This window comes from Pelobates fuscus, chromosome 1 (genome assembly GCF_036172605.1).
Source record: "Pelobates fuscus isolate aPelFus1 chromosome 1, aPelFus1.pri, whole genome shotgun sequence".
NCBI classification, from domain to species: Eukaryota; Metazoa; Chordata; class Amphibia; order Anura; family Pelobatidae; genus Pelobates; species Pelobates fuscus.
Window position 1 is genome coordinate 492,751,447 of NC_086317.1, and position 25,915 is coordinate 492,777,361.

Genomic DNA, 25,915 nt, shown 5'->3' on the forward strand with positions numbered 1-25,915 from the left:
CTGAGTGAGTGAGAGGGGTCACACTGAGTGAGTGAGAGGGGTCACACTGAGTGAGTGAGAGGGGTCACACTGAGTGAGTGAGAGGGGTCACACTGAGTGAGTAAGTGAGAGGGGTCACACTGAGTGAGTAAGTGAGAGGGGTCACACTGAGTGAGTGAGAGGGGTCACACTGAGTGAGTGAGAGGGGTCACACTGAATGAGTGAGTGGGGTCACACTGAGTGAGTGAGTTAGAGGGGTGACACTGAGTGAGTGAGAGGGGTGACACTGATTGAGTGAGAGGGGTGACACTGATTGAGTGAGAGGAGTCACACTGAGTGAGTAAGTGAGAGGGGTGACACTGAGTGAGTGAGAGGGGTCACACTGAGTGAGTGAGTGAGTGAGTGAGTTAGAGGGGTGACACTGAGTGAGTGAGAGGGGTGACACTGATTGAGTGAGAGGGGTCACACTGAGTGAGTAAGTGAGAGGGGTGACACTTAGTGAATAAGTGAGAGGGGTCACACTGAGTGAGTGAGTGAGTGAGTGAGAGGGGTCACACTGAGTGAGTGAGTGAGTGAGAGGGGTCACACTGAGTGACTGGGATAACAATGTGTGAATGAGTGGGGTCACACTGAGTGAGTGAGTTAGAGGGGTGACACTGAGTGAGTGGGGTCACACTGAGTGAGTGAGAGGGGTGACACTGAGTGAGTGAGTGGGGTCACACTGAGTGAGTGAGAGGGGTGACAGTGAGTGAGTGAGAGGGGTGACAGTGAGTGAGTGAGAGGGGTCACACTGAGTGAGTGAGAGGGGTCACACTGAGTGAGTGAGTGAGTGGGGTCACACTGAATGAGTGAGAGGGGTCACAGTGAGTGAGAGGGAGGAGCACAGACTGGGAGGGTGAGTGAGTAAGAGAAGGCTGGATGATGGGAATGACAGTCGGGCTGGGAATGCAGGGAGGAGCACAGACTGGGAGAGTGAGTGAGTGAAGGCTGGATGATGGGAATGGCAGTCGGGCTGGCAATGCAGGGAGGAGCACAGACTGGGAGAGTGAGTGAGTGAAGGCTGGATGATGGGAATGGCAGTCGGGCTGGGAATGCAGGGAGGAGCACAGACTGGGAGAGTGAGTGAAGGCTGGATGATGGGAATGGCAGTCGGGCTGGGAATGCAGGGAGGAGCACAGACTGGGAGAGTGAGTGAGTGAAGGCTGGATGATGGGAATGGCAGTCGGGCTGGGAATGCAGGGAGGAGCACAGACTGGGAGGGTGAGTGAGTGAAGGCTGGATGATGGGAATGGCAGTCGGGCTGGGAATGCAGGGAGGAGCACAGACTGGGAGGGTGAGTGAGTGAAGGCTGGATGATGGGAATGGCAGTCGGGCTGGGAATGCAGGGAGGAGCACAGACTGGGAGGGTGAGTGAGTGAAGGCTGGATGATGGGAATGGCAGTCGGGCTGGGAATGCAGGGAGGAGCACAGACTGGGAGGGTGAGTGAGTGAAGGCTGGATGATGGGAATGGCAGTCGGGCTGGGAATGCAGGGAGGAGCACAGACTGGGAGGGTGAGTGAGTGAAGGCTGGATGATGGGAATGACAGTCGGGCTGGGAATGCAGGGAGGAGCACAGACTGGGAGGGTGAGTGCTGCTGGGGGAGGGAGACTAACAGAGGAAACACTCACAGAGACAGCCCACAAGTCAGACACACAGAGAGAGAGAGACAGGCAGCAGAGAGTGAGTTAACCAGACTGTCATTTCATGGTGAGACTCCCTCCTATAACACCCCCTATCTCTGTATAACACCCCCTTACTCTGTATAACACCCCCTTACTCTGTATAACACCCCCTTACTCTGTATAACACCCCCTTACTCTGTATAACACTCCCTTACTCTGTATAACACCCCCTTACTCTGTATAACACTCCCTTACTCTGTATAACACCCCCTTACTCTGTATAACACCCCCTTACTCTGTATAACACCCCATTACTCTGTATAACACCCCCTTACTCTGTATAACACTCCATTACTCTGTATAACACTCCATTACTCTGTATAACACCCCCTTACTCTGTATAACACCCCCTTACTCTGTATAACACTCCATTACTCTGTATAACACCCCCTTACTCTGTATAACACTCCCTTACTCTGTATAACACTCCATTACTCTGTATAACACCCCCTTACTCTGTATAACACCCCCTTACTCTGTATAACACCCCCTTACTCTGTATAACGCCCCCTTACTCTGTATAACGCCCCCTTACTCTGTATAACGCCCCCTTACTCTGTATAACGCCCCCTTACTCTGTATAACGCCCCCTTACTCTGTATAACGCCCCCTTACTCTGTATAACGCCCCCTTACTCTGTATAACACCCCCTTACTCTGTATAACACTCCATTACTCTGTATAACACCCCCTTACTCTGTATAACACCCCCTTACTCTGTATAACGCCCCCTTACTCTGTATAACGCCCCCTTACTCTGTATAACGCCCCCTTACTCTGTATAACGCCCCCTTACTCTGTATAACGCCCCCTTACTCTGTATAACGCCCCCTTACTCTGTATAACGCCCCCTTACTCTGTATAACACCCCCTTACTCTGTATAACACCCCCTTACTCTGTATAACACTCCCTTACTCTGTATAACACCCCCTTACTCTGTATAACACCCCCTTACTCTGTATAACGCCCCCTTACTCTGTATAACGCCCCCTTACTCTGTATAACGCCCCCTTACTCTGTATAACGCCCCCTTACTCTGTATAACGCCCCTTTACTCTGTATAACGCCCCTTTACTCTGTATAGCGCCCCTTTACTCTGTATAGCGCCCCTTTACTCTGTATAGCGCCCCCTTACTCTGTATAGCGCCCCCTTACTCTGTATAGCGCCCCCTTACTCTGTATAGCGCCCCCTTACTCTGTATAGCGCCCCCTTACTCTTTATAGCGCCCCCCTTACTCTGTATAGCGCCCCCCTTACTCTGTATAGCGCCCCCCTTACTCTGTATAGCGCCCCCCTTACTCTGTATAGCGCCCCCCTTACTCTGTATAGCGCCCCCTTACTCTGTATAGCGCCCCCTTACTCTGTATAGCGCCCCCTTACTCTGTATAACGTCCCCTTACTCTGTGCAACGTGTATAATACAATCCTTACAACAGCTCTTTACGCTGTATAATATCTCTTGCGTAACTCCCCCCGTAACCCTAACTCTGCGTAACTCCCCCTATAACCCTAACTCTGCGTAACTCCCCCTATAACCCTAACACTGCGTAACTCCCCCTATAACCCTAACTCTGCGTAACTCCCCCTATAACCCTTAACCCTAACCCTGTGTAACTCCCCCCATAACCCTAACTCTGCGTAACTCCCCCATAACCCTAACTCTGCGTAACTCCCCCATAACCCTAACTCTGCGTAACTCCCCCATAACCCTAACTCTGCGTAACTCCCCCCATAACCCTAACCCTGCGTAACTCCCCTCCATAACCCTAACCCTGCGCAACTCCCCTCCATAACCCTAACTCTGCGTAACTCCCCCATAACCCTAACTCTGCGTAACTCCCCCCATAACCCTAACCCTGCGTAACTCCCCTCCATAACCCTAACCCTGCGCAACTCCCCTCCATAACCCTAACCCTGCGTAACTCCCCCCATAACCCTAACCCTGCGTAACTCCCCCCATAACCCTAACCCTGCGTAACTCCCCCCTGTAACCCTAACCCTGCGCAACTCCCCTCCATAACCCTAACCCTGCGCAACTCCCCCCTATAACCCTAACCCTGCGTAACTCCCCCCTATAACCCTAACCCTGCGTAACTCCCCCCTATAACCCTAACCCTGCGTAACTCCCCCCTGTAACCCTAACCCTGCGCAACTCCCCTCCATAACCCTAACCCTGCGCAACTTCCCCTGTAACCCTAACCCTGCGTAACTCCCCTCTTTAACCCTAACCCTGCGTAACTCCCCTCCATAACCCTAACCCTGCGTAACTCCCCTCCATAACCCTAACCCTGCGTAACTCTTCCCTGTAACCCTAACCCTGCTTCCCTTATAGACCCTTCTCACCCACCCTGTTTCTCGCTGCTCCCGGTTTGCATTTCTCCTTTTCCTTGTGCCTCCCTTGCCTCTCATGTTGGTGACTGTCCCCCCAGCAATGAGTGGATGTGTCTGGTCTTGTCGGGGTATTTCCTGCAGTCTATGTGCTGTTTGACCTTGTGCAAGTGATGCTGAGGTGGGGTCAGAGTAACATTTGTTCTAGCAGTAATTCACCTTTGGACAGACAGACAATAACAGGCTTCCAATGCACCAAACAGCAAATGTGTCTATCATGAATGGATGGTGTGTTTGTCATTGCTCACCAGCTCTGGTTTACAACTCACTGTCTCTGTGTACCTTCTCTTTCACTTCTCTCTCGCTCTCTACGTCTCTGGTTCTCTGCGTTGCCCTCCCCCCCGACCTCCCGGCTCTCTGCGTTGCCCTCCCTCCCGGCTCTCTGCGTTGCCCTCCCTCCCGGCTCTCTGCGTTGCCCTCCCTCCCGGCTCTCTGCGTTGCCCTCCCTCCCGGCTCTCTGCGTTGCCCTCCCTCCCGGCTCTCTGCGTTGCCCTCCCTCCCGGCTCTCTGCGTTGCCCTCCCTCCCGGCTCTCTGCGTTGCCCTCCCTCCCGGCTCTCTGCGTTGCCCTCCCTCCCGGCTCTCTGCGTTGCCCTCCCTCCCGGCTCTCTGCGTTGCCCTCCCTCCCGGCTCTCTGCGTTGCCCTCCCTCCCGGCTCTCTGCGTTGCCCTCCCTCCCGGCTCTCTGCGTTGCCCTCCCTCTCGGCTCTCTGCATTGCCCTCCCGGCTCTCTGCGTTGCCCTTCCTCCCGGACTTCTGCGTTGCCCTTCCTCCCGGACTTCTGCGTTTCCCCCTTCCTCCCGGACTTCTGCGTTTCCCCCTTCCTCCCGGACTTCTGCGTTTCCCCCTTCCTCCCGGACTTCTGCGTTTCCCCCCCCCTCCCGGACTTCTGCGTTCCCCCCCCCCTCCCGGACTTCTGCGTTCCCCCCCCCCTCCCGGACTTCTGCGTTCCCCCCCCCCTCCCGGACTTCTGCGTTCCCCCCCCCCTCCCGGACTTCTGCGTTTCCCCCCCCTCCCGGACTTCTGCGTTTCCCCCCCCCTCCCGGACTTCTGCGTTTCCCCCCCCCTCCCGGACTTCTGCGTTTCCCCCCTCTCCTGGACTTCTGCGTTCCCCCCCCCCCCCCCGGACTTCTGCGTTTCCCCCCCCCCTCCCGGACTTCTGCGATGCCCCCCCACCCCCCCGACTTTCTTCACTGCGCCCTCCCGGCTCTCTGCGCTGCCCTCCCACCCGGCTCTCTGCGTCCCTTCCGCCCTCTGGCTTTCCGCGTCCCTCCGCCCTCTGGCTTTCCGCGTCCCTCCGCCCTCTGGCTTTCCGCGTCCCTCCGCCCTCTGGCTTTCCGCGTCCCTCCGCCCTCTGGCTTTCTGCGCCCCGTCGCCCTCTGTCTCTCTGCGTCGTCACCTCCTCTGGCTTTCTGAATCCCTCCCTCTCTCTGCTTACCAATCACTGTCTCTTGTGCTTTCCGTCTCTCAGACAGGTCTTTTTTTCTCTTTTTACTCTTGTTTTCAAGTTGTTTATGTTTTTTCTCTTGATCTCTTTATCTCTATAACACATCTCTTTCCAGTCACTGTGTCTCCCTCACTGTTTCTCAGTAACTCAGTAACTGTCTTCTATTCATTCCTCTGTCTTTATCTGTGTATCTCTTGGTCTTTCTGTCTTTGAGTCTCTCTCTTTCTCCATCTCCCAGTCACTGTTTCTCTCCCTCCCTCTGTCTCATGGTCACTCTCGTTCTCTCTGTTTCTCAGTCACTGTCTCTCGATCAGTGCAGCGGATACTCAGTAGAATGTGAGTTGATTCCCTCAGTAGAATGTGAGTTGATTCCCTCAGTAGAATGTGAGTTGATTCCCTCAGTAGAATGTGAGTTGATTTTTATTCCAGCTATTTCTTTCAATGATATCTGCCAATAGTGATGTCCCGAACAGTTCGCCAGGAACCGTTCGCCGGCGAACATAGCGTGTTTGCGGTTGCGAACACGTGCGATGTTCGGTCCGCCCCCTATTCGTCATGGAGGTGGGAGGGTCTGGGAGGGAGGGTCTGCTGCTTATTGGCTGGAATGTGTCTGCTGACTGTGAGGTACAGGGTCAGTGATGACGAATAGGGGGCAGACCGAAGATTGCGCGTTCCCGGCGAACTGTTCGGGACATCACTATCTGCCAACAGAAGCAGTGGGGTTTAGGTTATATAATGGAACGTTTTTTTTTTTTTTTTTATCTCATTACTGCTTCAACCATATAGTTCCACACAATCTCTCCCCCATTTTTCAGTGTGGTTACTGTTGCTATTTGAGGGTACAACACACCTTTGTGTCCACGTTTCAAGAAACGTTTTTTAATGTTTTATGTTTTACAAACCTCCTCCCTTCACTTTCACTGTATTTCTGATAATTCTGATAGCAGCACACAGAATATATCTAATCAGTAACCGTGTGAGGTGGGATCATTACCATGGAGTCCTGCTGGGTGTATCATGTTTGTTTTATTAATATATTTTCTTTATGTTTCCACCAGGTCATACTGCTATCCTTATTAAGACACCAAAGTCTTCTGTCGCCCCTCATCCTCACTTTCTTCTGCAATCCTTTGTAATGAGCAATTTGCTGACTATCATCCTATTATTGCTCTGAGGCACTTGGACTGTGCGGAACTCCCAACATACGACCAACACATCCTGCCGTCTTTTGAGACCTTTTACTTTGTGCTCGCACGCTATATACTGCCTTGGGGATGCCCCTGTCACTTGTGGCATTTCACCCACTATTCCTACTGTCATGACCCACAATCCACTACGTAGGCGAGCATTTTATTGTCGGGAATGGGCGCTTCAGAGGCTGCAGCACTACCTAGAAGGGCTTGGAGGAACTCGGACCTCAGGCATTCTCATTACTGGGGCTGCAGGAGCTGGAAAGACTGCTCTTTGTAAAGAGATCATATGGCCTTCTTCAGCGGCCGGGCACTGCTCACATTTGAGCACCAGGGTCTTGGCATACCACTTCTGTCAAGCTCACACACATGCCAGCCTAAACCCTCATCAGTTCATTGTCGGCCTGGCACAGCAGCTCAGGGAGAGCTCTCTCATTGACGGTTACAAGGAGGACATCAAGGGAGACAATGATAAAGGAGATCTAGATGATGCCTTCAAGCGGTGGGTGCCCCAGTATCTCTCTATGAAGAGATCATTTTTAAAAGTTCAATGTTTATTTAGTTATGCAGAGAAAACCAATGGGTGGGAATCAAGACATATGGTAAGTCATATGGATATAAACATGCTGCTGCGGAGTGCCTGAACCCAGCATGTCTGCTTTACAATGTACTAAAGAGCATGTACAAGTAACCCACAGACTATTTAATAACCAAGGGTGTATGCTTTTTGGTACCTGAGGACACCAAAATTGGCTCCATGGTACCTGAGGACACAGCACTTGGTTCCCAAAAACAGAACACGGGCTCTTGAAAGGGTCTCCTGTCAGTAGTAGGTGCTGTGTGTGTGTGTGTGTATGTGTGTTAGGCGGTGGGCCTCCGGTCAGTGGTAGGTCGTGTGTATGTATGTATGTGTGTGTGTGTTAGGCAGTGGGTCTCCTGCTAGTGGTAGGTGCTGTGTGTTAGGTGGTATGTCCCCTGACAGTGGTAGGTGCTGTGTGTTAGGCGGTGGGTCTCCTGACAGTGGTAGGTGCTGAGGGTTTGGAGGTGGGTCTCCTGTCAGTGGTAGGTGCTGTGTATTAGGCGGTGGGTCTCCTGCCAGTGGTGGTGTTTGGTAGTATGTCTCCTGATAGTGGTAGGTGCTGTGTGTTTGGTGGTGGGTCTCCTGCCAGTGGTAGGCGCTGTGTGTTATGCGGTGGGTCTCCTGCCAGTGGTAGGTGCTGTGCGTTAGGTGGTGGGTCTCCTGCCAGTGGTAGGTGCTGTGTGTTAGGTGGTGGGTCTCCTGCCAGTGGTAGGTGCTGTGTGTTAGGCGGTGGGTCTCCTGCTAGTGGTGGTGTTTGGTAGTATGTCTCCTGACAGTGGTAGGTGCTGTGTGTTTGGTGGTATGTCTCCTGACAGTGGTAGGTGCTGTGTGTTTGGTGGTGGGTCTCCTGTCAGTGGTAGGTGCTGTGTGTTGGTTTGGTGGTGGGTCTCCTGCCAGTGGTAGGTGCTGTGTGTGTTTGGTGGTGTCGTCTCCTGCCAGTGGTAGGTGCTGTGTGTGTTTGGTGGTGGGTCTCCTGCCAGTGGTAGGTGCTGTGTGTGTTTGGTGGTGGGTCTGCTGCCAGTGGTAGGTGCTGTGTGTGTTTGGTGGTGGGTCTGCTGCCAATGGTAGGTGCTGTGTGTTTGGTGGTGGGTCTCCTGCCAGTGGTAGGTGCTGTGTGTTTGGTGGTGGGTCTCCTGCCAGTGGTAGGCGCTGTGTGTTAGGCGGTGGGTCTCCTGCCAGTGGTAGGTGCTGTATTTGGTGGTGGGTCTCCTGCCAGTGATAGGTGCTGTGTGTTATTCGGTGGAACACCTGCCAGTGGTAGGTGCTGTGTGTTAGGCGGTGGGTCTCCTGACAGTGGTACGTGCTGAGGGTTTGGTGGTGGGTCTCCTGTCAGTGGTAGGTGCTGTGTGTTAGGCGGTGGGTCTCCTGCCAGTGGTAGGTGATGTGTGTTAGGCGGTGGGTCTCCTGACAGTGGTAGGTGCTGAGGGTTTGGAGGTGGGTCTCCTGTCAGTGGTAGGTGCTGTGTGTTAGGCGGTGGGTCTCCTGCCAGTGGTGGTGTTTGGTAGTATGTCTCCTGATAGTGGTAGGTGCTGTGTGTTTGGTGGTGGGTCTCCTGCCAGTGGTAGGCGCTGTGTGTTATGCGGTGGGTCTCCTGCCAGTGGTAGGTGCTGTGCGTTAGGTGGTGGGTCTCCTGCCAGTGGTAGGTGCTGTGTGTTAGGTGGTGGGTCTCCTGCCAGTGGTAGGTGCTGTGTGTTAGGCGGTGGGTCTCCTGCTAGTGGTGGTGTTTGGTAGTATGTCTCCTGACAGTGGTAGGTGCTGTGTGTTTGGTGGTATGTCTCCTGACAGTGGTAGGTGCTGTGTGTTAGGCGGTGGGTCTCCTGCTAGTGGTGGTGTTTGGTAGTATGTCTCCTGACAGTGGTAGGTGCTGTGTGTTTGGTGGTATGTCTCCTGACAGTGGTAGGTGCTGTGTGTTTGGTGGTGGGTCTCCTGTCAGTGGTAGGTGCTGTGTGTTGGTTTGGTGGTGGGTCTCCTGCCAGTGGTAGGTGCTGTGTGTGTTTGGTGGTGTCGTCTCCTGCCAGTGGTAGGTGCTGTGTGTGTTTGGTGGTGTCGTCTCCTGCCAGTGGTAGGTGCTGTGTGTGTTTGGTGGTGGGTCTCCTGCCAGTGGTAGGTGCTGTGTGTGTTTGGTGGTGGGTCTGCTGCCAGTGGTAGGTGCTGTGTGTGTTTGGTGGTGGGTCTGCTGCCAATGGTAGGTGCTGTGTGTTTGGTGGTGGGTCTCCTGCCAGTGGTAGGCGCTGTGTGTTAGGCGGTGGGTCTCCTGCCAGTGGTAGGTGCTGTATTTGGTGGTGGGTCTCCTGCCAGTGATAGGTGCTGTGTGTTATTCGGTGGAACACCTGCCAGTGGTAGGTGCTGTGTGTTAGGCGGTGGGTCTCCTGACAGTGGTACGTGCTGAGGGTTTGGTGGTGGGTCTCCTGTCAGTGGTAGGTGCTGTGTGTTAGGCGGTGGGTCTCCTGCCAGTGGTAGGTGATGTGTGTTAGGCGGTGGGTCTCCTGCCAGTGGTAGGTGATGTGTGTTAGGTGGTGGGTCTCCTGACAGTGGTAGGTGCTGTGTGTTAGGTAGTGGGTCTCCTGCCAGAGATAGGTGCTGTGTGTTAGGCGGTGGGTCTCCTGCCAGTGGTGGTGTTTGGTAGTATGTCTCCTGACAGTGATAGGAGCTGTGTGTTTGGTGGTGGGTCTCTTGTCAGTGGTAGGTGCTGTGTGTGTTTGGTGGAGGGTCTCCTGCCAGTGGTAGGTGCTGTGTGTTTGGTGGTGGGTCTCCTGCCAGTGGTAGGTGCTGTGTGTTTGGTGGGTCTCCTGCCAGTGGTAGGTGCTGTGTGTTTGGTGGGTCTCCTGCCAGTGGTAGGTGCTGTATTTGGTGGTGGGTCTCCTGCCAGTGGTAGGTGCTGTGTGTTAGGCGGTGGGTCTCCTGACAGTGGTACGTGCTGAGGGTTTGGTGGTGGGTCTCCTGTCAGTGGTAGGTGCTGTGTGTAAGAGTGTGGGTCTCCTGCCAGTGGTGGTGTTTGGTAGTATGTCTCCTGACACTGGTAGGTGCTGTGTGTTTGGTGGTGGATCTCCTGCCAGTGGTAGGTGCTGTGTGTTAGGTGGTGGGTCTTCTGCCAGTGGTAGGTGCTGTGTGTTAGGCGGTGGGTCTCCTGACAGTGGTAGGTGATGTGTGTTAGGTGGTGGGTCTCCTGCCAGTGGTAGGTGATGTGTGTTAGTTGGTGGGTCTCCTGCCAGTGGTAGGTGCTGTGTGTTAGGTGGTGGGTCTCCTGACAGTGGTAGGTGCTGTGTGTTAGGTAGTGGGTCTCCTGCCAGAGATAGGTGCTGTGTGTTAGGCGGTGGGTCTCCTGCCAGTGGTGGTGTTTGGTAGTATGTCTCCTGACAGTGATAGGAGCTGTGTGTTTGGTGGTGGGTCTCTTGTCAGTGGTAGGTGCTGTGTGTGTTTGGTGGAGGGTCTCCTGCCAGTGGTAGGTGCTGTGTGTTTGGTGGTGGGTCTCCTGCCAGTGGTAGGTGCTGTGTGTTTGGTGGGTCTCCTGCCAGTGGTAGGTGCTGTGTGTTTGGTGGGTCTCCTGCCAGTGGTAGGTGCTGTATTTGGTGGTGGGTCTCCTGCCAGTGGTAGGTGCTGTGTGTTAGGCGGTGGGTCTCCTGACAGTGGTACGTGCTGAGGGTTTGGTGGTGGGTCTCCTGTCAGTGGTAGGTGCTGTGTGTAAGAGTGTGGGTCTCCTGCCAGTGGTGGTGTTTGGTAGTATGTCTCCTGACACTGGTAGGTGCTGTGTGTTTGGTGGTGGATCTCCTGCCAGTGGTAGGTGCTGTGTGTTAGGTGGTGGGTCTTCTGCCAGTGGTAGGTGCTGTGTGTTAGGCGGTGGGTCTCCTGACAGTGGTAGGTGATGTGTGTTAGGTGGTGGGTCTCCTGCCAGTGGTAGGTGATGTGTGTTAGTTGGTGGGTCTCCTGCCAGTGGTAGGTGCTGTGTGTTAGGTGGTGGGTCTCCTGCCAGTGGTAGGTGCTGTGTGTTAGGTGGTGGGTCTCCTGCCAGTGGTAGGTGCTGTGTGTTAGGCGGTGGGTCTCCTGCCAGTGGTGGTGTTTGGTAGTATGTCTCCTGCCAGTGGTAGGTGCTGTGTGTTTGGTGGTATGTCTTCTGACAGTGGTAGGTGCTGTGTGTTGGTGGTGGGTCTCCTGCCAGTGGTAGGTGCTGTGTGTTAGGTGGTGGGTCTCCTGCCAGTGATAGGTGCTGTGTGTTAGGCGGTGGGTCTCCTGCCAGTGGTGGTGTTTGGTAGTATGTCTCCTGACAGTGATAGGAGCTGTGTGTTTGGTGGTGGGTCTCCTGCCAGTGGTAGGTGCTGTATCTTTGGTGGTGGGTCTCCTGCCAGTGGTAGGTGCTGTGTGTGTTTGGTGGTGGGTCTCCTGCCAGTGGTAGGTGCTGTGTGTGTTTGGTGGAGGGTCTCCTGCCAGTGGTAGGTTCTGTGTGTTTGGTGGTGGGTCTCCTGCCAGTGGTAGGTGCTGTGTGTTAGGCGGTGGATCACCTGCCAGTGGTAGGTGCTGTGTGAGTTACAGGTTGTTTCTTGAATGACTACCTGTGAGGTTCCTGTTTTGCTAGTTCTGTATCCAATGATGTTTTCTCTATTTTCTCCCTAATCAGCTTCTCTTATTTTGCAGGATGGTTGTCGAGCCCCTCATGGCTGTGCCTCCCCCCTCACAGAACATATTGCTCATTGTTGATTCTCTTGATGAAATGTGTTGCTGTTGTCAGTCAGATGGATTCCTTGCTGAATCAAGTTTTACGATTGCAGAGCTTCTTGTCAATAACCTCCAGCTCCTGCCTCCATGGCTGCTGCTTGTCTGTAGCGCTCGGCGCCAAAACAAAGCTCTAACAAGGATGTTCTCAGGTGAGAAAGACCCCTCTCAGTGATGTTTGTGCTGAAACTTGTTGTGATTATCCTCGAGCTGCAGAACCCCAGCATTTTTGTTTGCCCTTTCCACAAAATAGAGAAGACCTGCCCTCTTGGGCTGCACTTTCAGACCAGGCTTAGGGATACAAGTGGTTCCATTATTGGTGCCTCATTGGTGGAGTTCTTCAAAACTCTTCAGTGTGTTAAGATTTTGGAAGGTTTAACTTTTGGGTAGAATTCAGCCTCTCTCTTCCATGGTTTTACAATGAGCAGCTTGGCTATACATTTACCTCCGTTTAGTTCCATCCCAATGGTTTGCGCTGTTTCATGTCATATCATGATACTTCCTTCTCTGTGACATAAATGCCATGTTATATCCAAAGCTCTCATTAATCTTGCTCTCTCAGGGATCCACCATGTAAGTGTCCTTCACGCAAATGGAGCCAGGTCTTTAATGACCAATCTCTGACGGTGACCGTGGACTTTGTGATTTACAGACTCCTAAAACATCTCACCGTCAAAGTAACAATAATACAGTGAAATAAAAACCTTATAGTCTGCCACCAACCCAATCTACTAGAAAATACCAGAAATTCCTTTTTTGAATAAACCGAATTATATGTAGATCTCCGGAAATACTTGGAAACTATCGACTTGCCTGTCCTGGTTTATTACCTTCATAACCTTTCTGTTGTCAGTAACAATTTGCTAGTCTACTGCCACCAGGTGTTCAAACGGTGCACTGTATGTCATTAACTTGGTCTGCAACGAAATAGAGTCATTGAATCACTAGATTGTCTTCTTTGAATAATAGAATGTCGTAATCTCGCCATCCTCCCAGAATACAGCCGACCTGTCTGTTAGTGAATAATAGAATGTCGTAATCTCACCATCCTCCCAGAATACAGCCCGACCTGTCTGTTAGTGAATAATAGAATGTCGTAATCTCGCCATCCTCCCAGAATATAGCCCGACCTGTCTGTTGGTGAATAATAGAATATCGTAATCTCACCATCCTCCCAGAATACAGCCCGACCTGTCTGTTAGTGAATAATAGAATGTCGTAATCTCGCCATCCTCCCAGAATACAGCCCGACCTGTCTGTTACTGAATAATAGAATATCGTAATCTCACCATCCTCCCAGAATACAGCCCGACCTGTCTGTTATTGAATAATAGAATGTCGTAATCTCACAATCCTCCCAGAATACAGCCCGACCTGTCTGTTAGTGAATAATAGAATGTCGTAATCTCGCCATCCTCCCAGAATACAGCCCGACCTGTCTGTTAGTGAATAATAGAATGTCGTAATCTCACCATCCTCCCAGAATACAGCCCGACCTGTCTGTTAGTGAATAATAGAATATCGTAATCTCGCCATCCTCCCAGAATACAGCCCGACCTGTCTGTTAGTGAATAATAGAATGTCGTAATCTCACAATCCTCCCAGAATATAGCCCGACCTGTCTGTTGGTGAATAATAGAATATCGTAATCTCACCATCCTCCCAGAAAACAGCCCGACCTGTCTGTTACTGAATAATAGAATGTCGTAATCTCACCATCCTCCCAGAATACAGCCTGACCTGTCTGTTACTGAATAATAGAATGTCGTAATCTCGCCATCCTCCCAGAATACAGCCCGACCTGTCTGTTACTGAATAATAGAATGTCGTAATCTCACCATCCTCCCAGAATACAGCCCGACCTGTCTGTTAGTGAATAATAGAATGTCGTAATCTCACCATCCTCCCAGAATACAGCCCGACCTGTCTGTTACTGAATAATAGAATGTCGTAATCTCGCCATCCTCCCAGAATACAGCCTGACCTGTCTGTTACTGAATAATAGAATGTCGTAATCTCGCCATCCTCCCAGAATACAGCCCGACCTGTCTGTTACTGAATAATGGAATGTCGTAATCTCACCATCCTCCCAGAATACAGCCTGACCTGTCTGTTACTGAATAATAGAATGTCGTAATCTCACCATCCTCCCAGAATACAGCCCGACCTGTCTGTTAGTGAATAATAGAATGTCGTAATCTCGCCATCCTCCCAGAATACAGCCCGACCTGTCTGTTACTGAATAATAGAATGTCGTAATCTCGCCATCCTCCCAGAATACAGCCTGACCTGTCTGTTACTGAATAATAGAATGTCGTAATCTCGCCATCCTCCCAGAATACAGCCCGACCTGTCTGTTACTGAATAATAGAATGTCGTAATCTCACCATCCTCCCAGAATACAGCCTGACCTGTCTGTTACTGAATAATAGAATGTCGTAATCTCGCCATCCTCCCAGAATACAGCCCGACCTGTCTGTTACTGAATAATAGAATGTCGTAATCTCACCATCCTCCCAGAATACAGCCTGACCTGTCTGTTACTGAATAATAGAATGTCGTAATCTCGCCATCCTCCCAGAATACAGCCCGACCTGTCTGTTAGTGAATAATAGAATGTCGTAATCTCGCCATCCTCCCAGAATACAGCCCGACCTGTCTGTTACTGAATAATAGAATATCGTAATCTCGCCATCCTCCCAGAATACAGCCCTATCTAGCCGTTACTGGATAATAGAATGTCAGAATATCACAATTATTGCATGCCAATTATCCAGTTTGTTGCGAGATCAGATCAGCCTCTTATCCTTTTGAGCTTGAGAAAATAATTGTGGTTTTATGGGATAATAATGTGGTCTATTCTTATAATAAACTTTCACTGTGCCCTTGCTGATAATTCTGTATCATTTTTTTTTTTTTTTTACAATTTTTGTTTATTTTCACAGGTTTTCGAAAACTTTGCTTGGATGACCTTCGGAAAGCTCACGTTGTACGAGATGTGCAGCAGTACATCCTTTGTCGCCTAGACCATGAGGAGAGCCTTCGCCAACACCTGACTCTTGACACTGCGGAAATGCTGAACCAACTTCATATAAAGAGTAATGGCTGCTTTCTGTACCTGGAGCGGGTTATAGATGGTGTTTCAGAGGGTTCCATTCTCTTACGAGAGATCCGCCACATTCCTGGCACATTGAACGGATTGTACTTATGGCTGTGCCAAAGACTATTCCCTGGAAAGCAGTTCTGCCAGGTGCAGGCACTGCTGAATGTTCTTCTGGCCTCCTCACAGCCCCTTTCTCAATATCAGCTGCACCAGGCCGTGTGGACAAAGCAAGTGACAGACCGGAGCACAGAGGACTTCAACAAGAATTTGAATGCTATTTCTGGACTGCTGCTTCCTTTGGATGACCTCGGAGATATGCAAGTCCTTTTCCATCATAGCTTCTCAGAGTGGCTCCTGGATGTGAAATATTGCTCTCAGAAATACCTTTGTAGTGTGGCTGAAGGTCACAGCATGCTCGCAATGAGCCTTTCTGCCCATGCTTCAAATCTCAATCCTGATGAGGTTCATAAGCTTGCCCGACACCTTCTGCTTTCTGATTTGCTAGGGCTGGAACCCTCTCACTTAGCTCTTTGGCTGCTCTGGCTAGATGTGCCTGTCTCCCAATGCCTCTCCTCTAATGTTTCTCTGGAACTGGAAGTGCTACAGCTGCTGCTTTTGGCAGGAGGTGCATTGGATAGTACCTCTAATGTGGTGGACTCCAGTGCTCTCAGGAGAACATTGGTAAAGGGAAATTCTGTGGAAATGCTGATAGAAAGTGGAGCTGGATTGCACCAGAGGGATAGGTCTGGAAGGACTTTGCTGGCTGCTGCAGCCTATGCTGGGAACTTGGAAGCTGTAAACCTGATGATCTCTAGGGGAGCAAATCTTGAAGCCATTGATGGCGAAGGCCAGACTTCTTTGGGACTTGCAGCACACCATGGTAATCTCAGTGTGGTACAGATGCTGCTCCAACATGGTGCCCATCATAACCACACGGATTGCCGTGGGTGGACGCCTCTTCGCTCAGCAGCATGGGCAGGGCACACAGATATAGTAGAAGTATTACTGGCATCTGGTGCACAGCCCGATGTATCTGGCCCTGATGGACGTACTGCACTCAGAGCAGCAGCATGGGGTGGCCATGAGGGGCCAATTAGAGCTTTATTAGCAGCTGGGGCTGAGATAGATCATGCAGATGCAGAAGGTCGTACCCCTCTCATGGCAGCTGCCTACATGGGTCACAAAACTGTGACAGAGCTTTTACTGGCAGCAGGGGCTGATGTAAATAAATGTGATTCGGAAGGGAGGAGCGCACTAGCTGTGGCCTCTCTTTGTGTGCCAGCTGGACATGAGTACCCTGAATTGGTTTCCTTGTTATTGGAGCATGGGGCAGATCCTGAGCTTGATGATAAGGATGGTGTTACTCCACTGCTGGTGGCTGTGTATGAAGGCCAGGCTGAGGTGGCTGAGCTGCTTCTTGAGGCTGGAGCAGATCCTAACCGAGCTGACAAAAGTAGGATGACTCCTCTACTGGCAGCTGCTTCTGGGGGCCATGCTGAAGTAATAAGGGTATTGCTTCTCTGGGGTTCCACAATAGATGCTACTGACTCCGAAGGTCGATCATCTCTTGCAATGGCAGCTGCAGCAAATGGGGGAGAACAGGCAGTAAGAGTTCTACTAGATCGAGGCCTAGATGAGAATCACAGGGATCGACTAGGCTGGACACCTCTGCACTGGGCAGCCTGTCAAGGAAGGAGAAGCTCCTGCAGGGCACTGATTGAAGGAGGAGCTAAAGTGGGTATTAGAGACTATGAGGGCTACACGCCATTTCTCTTGGCATCTCAAGAAGGTCACACAGGTTGTGTGGAACTACTATTGAATCGTGGCTCACACATAGAGCAGTGCACCAATGATGGAAGGACCGCATTGTGCTTGGCAGCTCTGGCAGGTCATAGATCAACTGTGGAACTACTGTTAAGAAGAAGAGCAGATCCCAATGTGAAGAACAGACATGGGAAACCTCTACTTTATCTGCTCGTTCTAGAGGGACAGTTAGATATGGTAGAGATACTGTTGGAGCATGGAGCTGACCCTGAAGGAAGTGACCTTGAGGATCGTACAGCTCTACATGCCTGCTGCTGGCAGGGAGATTTGGAAATGACTCATCTTCTTTTGGTAAAGGGTAGAGCACAGCCCAATTCCTGTGATGTGGAAAAGAGAACTCCTTTACACTGTGCTGCCTGGAGAGGACATGCTAACATTGCACATATTCTTCTAGACAATGGGGCCTTCTCTGATGCACAAACATCCCAGGGTGCCACCCCACTCTGTATTGCAGCCCAAGAAGGACACGAAGAACTGGCTAAGGTGCTACTGGAAGAGGGGAGGTCCTGTCCACATCATGCTGACCACTATGGACGTACGCCTATACGTGTTGCAGGAAAAGGTGGCCACATAACAATAGTGAATTTATTGGAGAAGTATGGTGTCCCACCATATCATGGTCCTTTGGGAATAACCCATGATAACGTAATATCAGTGGGAAAGACAGTTGAAGGAAGTGATGGCAGCTGGTCAACCCTTTCTCCAGTGTCCACAGGAAGCCACTCACAGGGCAATTCACTGAAGAGTTCTAAAGGATCCATATTGACCTCATCAACCTACCATTCCCAAGCCACTGTACTGATGGACAGCCTGACATTTACACAACAGCTTCAGCAGCAATCCCTACCTCGCAGCCGCTCCCGGCAAACAATTGCACTTACTGAAATAACCACATTTGAAGACCATAATGATTATAGGACTCCTCCTGTTATAAACCAGTATCCCAGCTCGTTCCTTGAAGTCGAGAAATGTGAAAAGTTTAGAACGGACAAGCCAAGTTCCCAAGATCATGAACTGAAGCGGAACGAGATTCTTACAAATCCAAACTATGTAAGCCCCTTATACACACCTTGGAAAATTTCTGATCGTGAATGCTCTTCGGTTATGACCACTATCACTTCATCATCACAGGACAATTGCTTCAATCCACTAAAAACCAGTAGCTCTGGCTATTCCTCAAGCAGAACTGTAAATATTTCCCACAAAAAGACTGGAAATTCCATAAAAAGTGAAGACCTTGTGCACTCTCTGGAAAAACAGGGGGAACCTACATCATATCTGCATATTTTGGGCCCTGCAAACTCTCACGAGAATGAAGAAATTTTATGTTCTTACAGAAAAATAGGTAATGTGACCCCAGATGGAAAAAATGGGGACCCTGTAATCTATACCAAGAAACTGGGCCATGCACATATTTCCATGAACATCAGGAAGCCAGCATGCTCTCCCAAAAAAACAATTGATGCAAAATTCACTCCCTGTGAGATTGACATCCCTGTGTACTCCCCCGGCAAGTCTGGGAACCCTGTGTACTCCCCCGGCAAGTCTGGGAACCCTGTGTACTCCCCCGGCAAGTCTGGGAACCCTGTGTACTCCCCCGGCAAGTCTGGGAACCCTGTGTACTCCCCCGGCAAGTCTGGGAACCCTGTGTACTCCCCCGGCAAGTCTGGGAACCCTGTGTACTCCCCCGGCAAGTCTGGGAACCCTATGTACTCCCCCGGCAAGTCTGGGAACCCTGTGTACTCCCCCGGCAAGTCTGGGAACCCTGTGTACTCCCCCGGCAAGTCTGGGAACCCTGTGTACTCCCCCGGCAAGTCTGGGAACCCTGTGTACTCCCCCGGCAAGTCTGGGAACCCTGTGTACTCCCCCGGCAAGTCTGGGAACCCTGTGTACTCCCCCGGCAAGTCTGGGAACCCTGTGTACTCCCCCGGCAAGTCTGGGAACCCTGTGTACTCCCCCGGCAAGTCTGGGAACCCTGTGTACTCCCCAGGCGAGGCTGATGATGGTGGATGCTCTTCACACAAGGCTACCATTGCTAAGGTCCAGTCTCCAGTTATCTCTATTACTACCATGGACCCTCAGCTTCACCTGAAACAGGCCATCAAGCTGCAATTTGAGGGCCGTACCTGTGGTTTCAACATGAGGAAGGAGACCCCTCTGTGAGTTTTACATCATATGCATGTTCACTGTTCATGAGGGCCATCATCGTGGTGGAGATTCAACATTTCACCATTATTTAGTCAAATTATGTTGGGGTTTATTCATAAAAATATGAATTATGGTAATTGACGAGGAAATGGTAAATAATCAAAGCCGAAAAAAAAGTCTCCAGCACTTTTTCCAGAGAATAACATTACTAGGGTGGCAGTGTAAGGGTTGCCAAATACAGAGGCCACCCGTCAAAGCTAAAAGTAAAAGAAAAGTGGGATGAGGGATGAGCCTTTCTCCTCCATGTAACTATCAGAAGAACAAAGGCTGCTTAACCGTAATCCTTGCCCCATTGACCAGGAGCTGGAGGGTTAACAAAACAGGGCCTGGGCTGCGGCCTATTCACTAAGAGATCACAGTGTAATGGGAGTTCAGTTTTACCAGTCGCTGTTTTATTTGCCCCCATCCGCTAGGTTTGATGAGCAGAATTAAACTGTGATCATGGACCGGTTCCCCTGTATTATATAAATAGCATTATCCAACAACTCAGTGGAACAGCTGGTGGATATGTCCCCACTCGCAGCATATCAGGTGGACACTAGCAAAATACTTTGTTGTGTATAATGGAGTAGTGTTGAGGTGTGTATAATGGAGTAGTGTTGAGGTGTGTATAATGGAGTAGTGTTGAGGTTTGTATAATGGAGTAGTGTTGAGGTGTGTATAATGGAGTAGTGTTGAGGTTTGTATAATGGAGTAGTGTTGAGGTTTGTATAGTGGAGTAGGGTTGAGGTTTGTATAATTGAGTAGTGTTGAGGTTTGTATAATTGAGTAGTGTTGAGGTGTGTATAATGGAGTAGTGTTGAGGTTTGTATAATGGAGTAGTGTTGAGGTTTGTATAATGGAGTAGTGTTGAGGTGTGTATAATGGAGTAGTGTTGAGGTGTGTATAATGGAGTAGTGTTGAGGTGTGTATAATGGAGTAGTGTTGAGGTGTGTATAATGGAGTAGTGTTGAGGTGTGTATAATGGAGTAGTGTTGAGGTGTGTATAATGGAGTAGTGTTGAGGTGTGTATAATGGAGTAGTGTTGAGGTGTGTATAATGGAGTAGTGTTGAGGTGTGTATAATGGAGTAGTGTTGAGGTGTGTATAATGGAGTAGTGTTGAGGTTTGTATAATGGAGTAGTGTTGAGGTGTGTATAATGGAGTAGTGTTGAGGTTTGTATAATGGAGTAGTGTTGAGGTGTGTATAATGGAGTAGTGTTGAGGTTTGTATAATGGAGTAGTGTTGAGGTTTGTATAATGGAGTAGGGTTGAGGTGTGTATAATGGAGTATGGTTGAGGTGTGTATAATGGAGTAGTGTTGAGGTGTGTATAATGGAGTAGTGTTGAGGTGTGTATAATGGAGTAGTGTTGAGGTGTGTATAATGGAGTAGTGTTGAGGTGTGTATAATGGAGTAGTGTTGAGGTGTGTGTATAATGGAGTAGTGTTGAGGTGTGTGTATAATGGAGTAGTGTTGAGGTGTGTGTATAATGGAGTAGTGTTGAGGTGTGTGTATAATGGAGTAGTGTTGAGGTGTGTGTATAATGGAGTAGTGTTGAGGTGTGTGTATAATGGAGTAGTGTTGAGGTGTGTGTATAATGGAGTAGTGTTGAGGTGTGTGTATAATGGAGTAGTGTTGAGGTGTGCGTATAATGGAGTAGTGTTGAGGTGTGTGTATAATGGAGTAGTGTTGAGGTGTGCGTATAATGGAGTAGTGTTGAGGTGTGTGTATAATGGAGTAGTGTTGAGGTGTGTGTATAATGGAGTAGTGTTGAGGTGTGTGTATAATGGAGTAGTGTTGAGGTGTGTGTATAATGGAGTAGTGTTGAGGTGTGTGTATAATGGAGTAGTGTTGAGGTGTGTGTATAATGGAGTAGTGTTGAGGTGTGTGTATAATGGAGTAGTGTTGAGGTGTGTGTATAATGGAGTAGTGTTGAGGTGTGTGTATAATGGAGTAGTGTTGAGGTGTGTGTATAATGGAGTAGTGTTGAGGTGTGTGTATAATGGAGTAGTGTTGAGGTGTGTGTATAATGGAGTAGTGTTGAGGTGTGTGTATAATGGAGTAGTGTTGAGGTGTGTATAATGGAGTAGTGTTGAGGTGTGTATAATGGAGTAGTGTTGAGGTGTGTATAGTGTAATATTGTAGTGTTGAGGAGTGTATAATGGAGTATTGGAGTAGTGTTAAGGGTTTCTATATAATGGAGTATTGGAGTAATGTCGAGCCCTGGTATAATGGAATAGGGTTGAGGTGTGTATAGTGTAATATTGTAGTGTTGAGGAGTGTATAATGGAGTATTGGAGTAGTGTTGAGGTGTGTATAATGGGGTACTGGAGTAGTGTTGAGCCCTGGTTTAATAGAATAGGGTGACGTGTTGAGGTGTGTATAATGGAGTATTGGAGTAATGTCAAGCCCTGGTTTAATGGAATAGGGTTGAGATGTCTATAATGTAATATTGGAGTAGTGTTGAGGTGTGCATAATGGGGTATTGGAGTAGTGTTGAGGTGTGTATAACGAGTATTGGAGTAGTGTTGAGGTGTGTATAACGAGTATTGGAGTAGTGTTGAGGTGTGTATAACGAGTATTGGAGTAGTGTTGATGTGTGTATAATGGAGTAGTGTTGAGGTGTGTATAATGGAGTAGTGTTGATGTGTGTATAATGGAGTAGTGTTGAGGTGTGTATAATGGAGTAGTGTTGAGGTGTGTATAATGGAGTAGTGTTGAGGTGTGTATAATGGAGTAGTGTTGATGTGTGTATAATGGAGTAGTGTTGAGGTGTGTATAATGGATTAGTATTGAGGTGTGTAAAATGCAGTATTGGAGTAGTGTTGAGGTTTGTATAGTGGAGTAGTGTTGATGTGTATAATGGAGTAGTGTTGAGGTGTGTATAATGGAGTATTGGAGTAGTGTTGAGGTGTGTATAATGGAGTATTGGAGTAGTGTTGAGGTGTGTATAATGGAGTATTGGAGTAATATTGAGGTGTGTATAATGCAGTATTGGAAGAGTGTTGAGGTGTGTATAATGCAGTGGTGGAGTAGTGTTGAGCTGTGTATAATGCAGTATTGGAGTAGTGTTGAGGTGTGTATAATGCAGTATTGTAGTAATGTTGAGGTATGTATAATGCAGTATTGGAGTAGTGTTGAGGTGTGTATAATGCAAAATTGTAGTAATATTGAGGTGTGTATAATGCAGTACTGTAGTAATGTTGAGGTGTGTATAATGCAGTATTGTAGTAATGTTGAGGTGTGTATAATGCAGTATTGGAGTAGTGTTGAGGTGTGTATAATGCAGTATTGGAGTAGTGTTGAGGTGTGTATAATGCAGTATTGGAGTAGTGTTGAGGTGTGTATAATGCAGTATTGGAGTAATGTTGAGGTGTGTATAATGCAGTATTGTAGTAATGTTGAGGTGTGTAATGCAGTATTGGAGTAGTGTTGAGGTGTGTATAATGCAGTGGTGGAGTAGTGTTGAGGTGTGTATAATGCAGTATTGGAGTAGTGTTGAGGTGTGTATAATGCAGTATTGGAGTAGTGTTGAGGTGTGTATAATGCAGTATTGGAGTAGTGTTGAGGTGTGTATAATGCAGTATTGGAGTAGTGTTGAGGTGTGTATAATGCAGTATTGGAGTAGTGTTGAGGTGTGTATAATGCAGTATTGGAGTAGTGTTGAGGTGTGTATAATGCAATATTGTAGTAATATTGAGGTGTGTATCATGCAGTATTGTAGTAATGTTGAGGTGTGTAATGCAGTATTGGAGTAGTGTTGAGGTGTGTATAATGCAGTATTGGAGTAGTGTTGAGGTGTGTATAATGCAGTATTGGAGTAGTGTTGAGGTGTGTATAATGCAGTATTGGAGTAGTGTTGAGGTGTGTATAATGTAGTATTGGAGTAGTGTTGAGGTGTGTATAATGCAGTATTGGAGTAGTGTTGAGGTGTGTATAATGCAGTATTGGAGTAGTGTTGAGGTGTGTATAATGCAGTGGTGGAGTAGTGTTGAGGTGTGTATAATGCAGTATTGGAGTAGTGTTGAGGTGTGTATAATGCAGTATTGGAGTAGTGTTGAGCTGTGTATAATGTAGTATTGGTGTAGTGTTGAGGTGTGTATGATGGAGTATTGTAGTAATATTGAGGTGTGTATAATGCAGTATTGGAGTAGTGTTGAGGTGTGTATAATGGAGTATTGGAGTAGTGTTGAGGTGTGTATAATGCAGTATTGGAGTAGTGTTGAGCTGTGTATAATGTAGTATTGGTGTAGTGTTGAGGTGTGTATGATGCAGTATTGTAGTAATATTGAGGTGTGTATAATGTAGTATTGGTGTAGTATGTGAATGGAGATTTTTATATAAAGTAGTATGGAGATACCACAGGGGTGCCAATGATTTGGGCGTGATGGAATAGTATGGTATTTTATGCTCTGGCAGGCTAGATGTTGAAAATTAGTATTTTGAGGTTCTGGATCCCATACTTTAACGTTTGTTTCTCTATGTTCACAGATGATCGTAATGTACAGCCATTGTATCTTCACCTGAAGCAAGTACAAGCATGTACATTTAAACACGAGACCTAATATCGGATGTTGTATACCTTTAATGATGGCTGGAGTTCAACTAAACTGCTCCCGGGTATATATTCTCAGGACTTGACATATCAATCTGGTCAGAGAGCAGCCTATCTCTCGTGCAGTCCTCCTAGTGATCTTTCTGGTGGGAGAGAAGACAAACTCTCTGTGAAGAATTATGTTAATATTAGGCACCTAATAAGGGCTTGCTCACCCTCCACTGAAATTGTGTTGAACCTTCATGAGCCAGTCCGGTTTTGTTATGTACCATCAGTGGTAGTCCAATAATATAATTTGACTATGCAAAGAGCAGGTATTGTACACTAATTATGGGTTCTCCGGATCTGTTCAGTCTTGATAGAAACTATCTTGCCTTTGTATGTAAACCAATAACCAAATCCACTGTGGTGGAGTGCAAATCTCAGTGATGACCCAGAAGATAGCAGCCGATTTATTTTTCCTGTGTTGTCGTCTGAATTCTCCAGTTTTAATGATGTTCACTATGGACCAGCAGAGATCAGATTGTCTGTCTGTTCTATACTGTGACAATCTTCTCTGACGTGTCCATTTTAGTGTTGTCCACCTCGGGATCAGCTTGTCTGTTCTGTTGATGTCTGCTGGTATAGTCCCAGGACCAGGCTAACCTCAGTGAAGGCTGTATCTGAACGGAATTTAAAAACAGATTAAATAACAGAGACTAATAAAAAAATGTTTTAAAGTGCCCGTATGGTCTGGCCAGACTAGACCTGAAAACTCTCACACCACATCTCTCTGTAAACGTTGCCAAGAGGATTTATAGGACACCCAAGTCATTGGTTCCGGTCACTGTGGTTGGGTTTTGTGGCCAAATATGGACTGTTTTTACACATGTACATCATATTCATATTTATGTCAAAAAGTAACCCTACAATTTCTTCATTCTTTGTTGAGAACAAACACTTGTTTGAAAACAAAATATGAGAATAGATATTTTTCTATTAAATAGAAATAGAGAATTGCCGTTTTCTAACTATGTGCCTTTGTTCATGTTGAATAATTAAGTTTTAAGTTTTTTTTATTAATCTTCACATTTTATTTCACTTGCTTCCATTTTGTTTTGAGTCCCTTTCTGTGGCCCCCCTCAATGGGAGGCACTGACTTGCTTTCCATAACTTGGGTTGCCACCTGGCCAGTATATTACTGGCACAGCCGGTATGTGAGGCAGTCTGGCCGGTGGCAGTGCAAAGGCCGGTATTTTTCCACGATGGGACTGTGGGAGAGCGGTGAGAGACATGGAGCCAGGATATCTACTGCTATTATACACGACAGGTCCACACATTGCTATATACACACAATTACACACACAGACACATCCTGCCACACGCACACACTTAGACAAAGCATACTAAAAATGACACACGCACGGTATGCTCACATTGTTATATACAGAGATGATGACACAATACTATACACACACTCAGACAATACACGCATTGTATTTAGTGAATTAGGGAATTTTCCCCTTCTCGTGTCACAGAGATGTTACAAAACATTAGGTGGAGTCGAGCCCTGTGATCTTATGCATATATAATTAATTCTGCAAATTGGCACGGCTGGTATGTTTTCCAAAAAAGGTAGCATCCCTACCCAAAACAGATTCAAATTTGCCAGCAGTTCTGTCTACTATTTACTGATAACATGTATACACTTTTTTGGTAGGATAGAGCAGTGCTCCCCAACCTTTTTATCGCCGCGGACCGGTAAACGTTTGATAATTTTTCCGTGGCCCGCTTGTTTTGATTTAATAAGACAAAAAAAAAAACAGTCACATATATTAAAAAAACACGCAGGCACATACATAGTCAGAAAATCACAAACACAGTCACATAAAGACATAGACTCAAAATTGTGTGTATGAGCGGTGCAGTGTGTGTGAGAGTTGCATTGTGTGTGTGTTTGGGGCAGTGTGTGTAGTGTGTGTATGGGGGCAGTGTTTGTGGGGCAGTGTGTCTATGGGGCAGTGTTTGTGGGGCAGTGTGTGCAGTGTGTGTAGTGTGTGTATGGGGCAATGTGTGTAGTGTGTGTATGGGGCAGTGTTTGTAGTGTGTGTTTATGGGGCAGTGTTTGTGGGGCAGTGTGTGTAGTGTGTATGGGGCAGTGTTTGCGGGGCAGTGTGTGTAGTGTGTATGGGGCAGTGTTTGCGGGGCAGTGTGTGTAGTGTGTGTATGGGGCAGTGTTTGCGGGGCAGTGTGTGT

At 48.5% G+C, this 25,915-nt stretch overlaps 1 protein-coding gene across 1 annotated transcript; it reads left to right on the forward strand.

Moving 5' to 3' along the window:
- The first annotated feature begins 1,616 nt into the window (after positions 1-1,616).
- On the forward strand, positions 1,617-19,100 carry LOC134586251 (ankyrin repeat domain-containing protein 50-like). Its single transcript, XM_063441745.1, has 4 exons — positions 1,617-1,727; positions 6,592-7,225; positions 11,933-12,162; positions 14,956-19,100. Exons 2-4 carry the CDS (start codon positions 6,852-6,854, stop codon positions 19,098-19,100), a joined length of 4,749 nt encoding a protein of 1,582 aa, XP_063297815.1. The 5' UTR covers positions 1,617-1,727; positions 6,592-6,851.
- Positions 19,101-25,915: the final 6,815 nt, after the last annotated feature.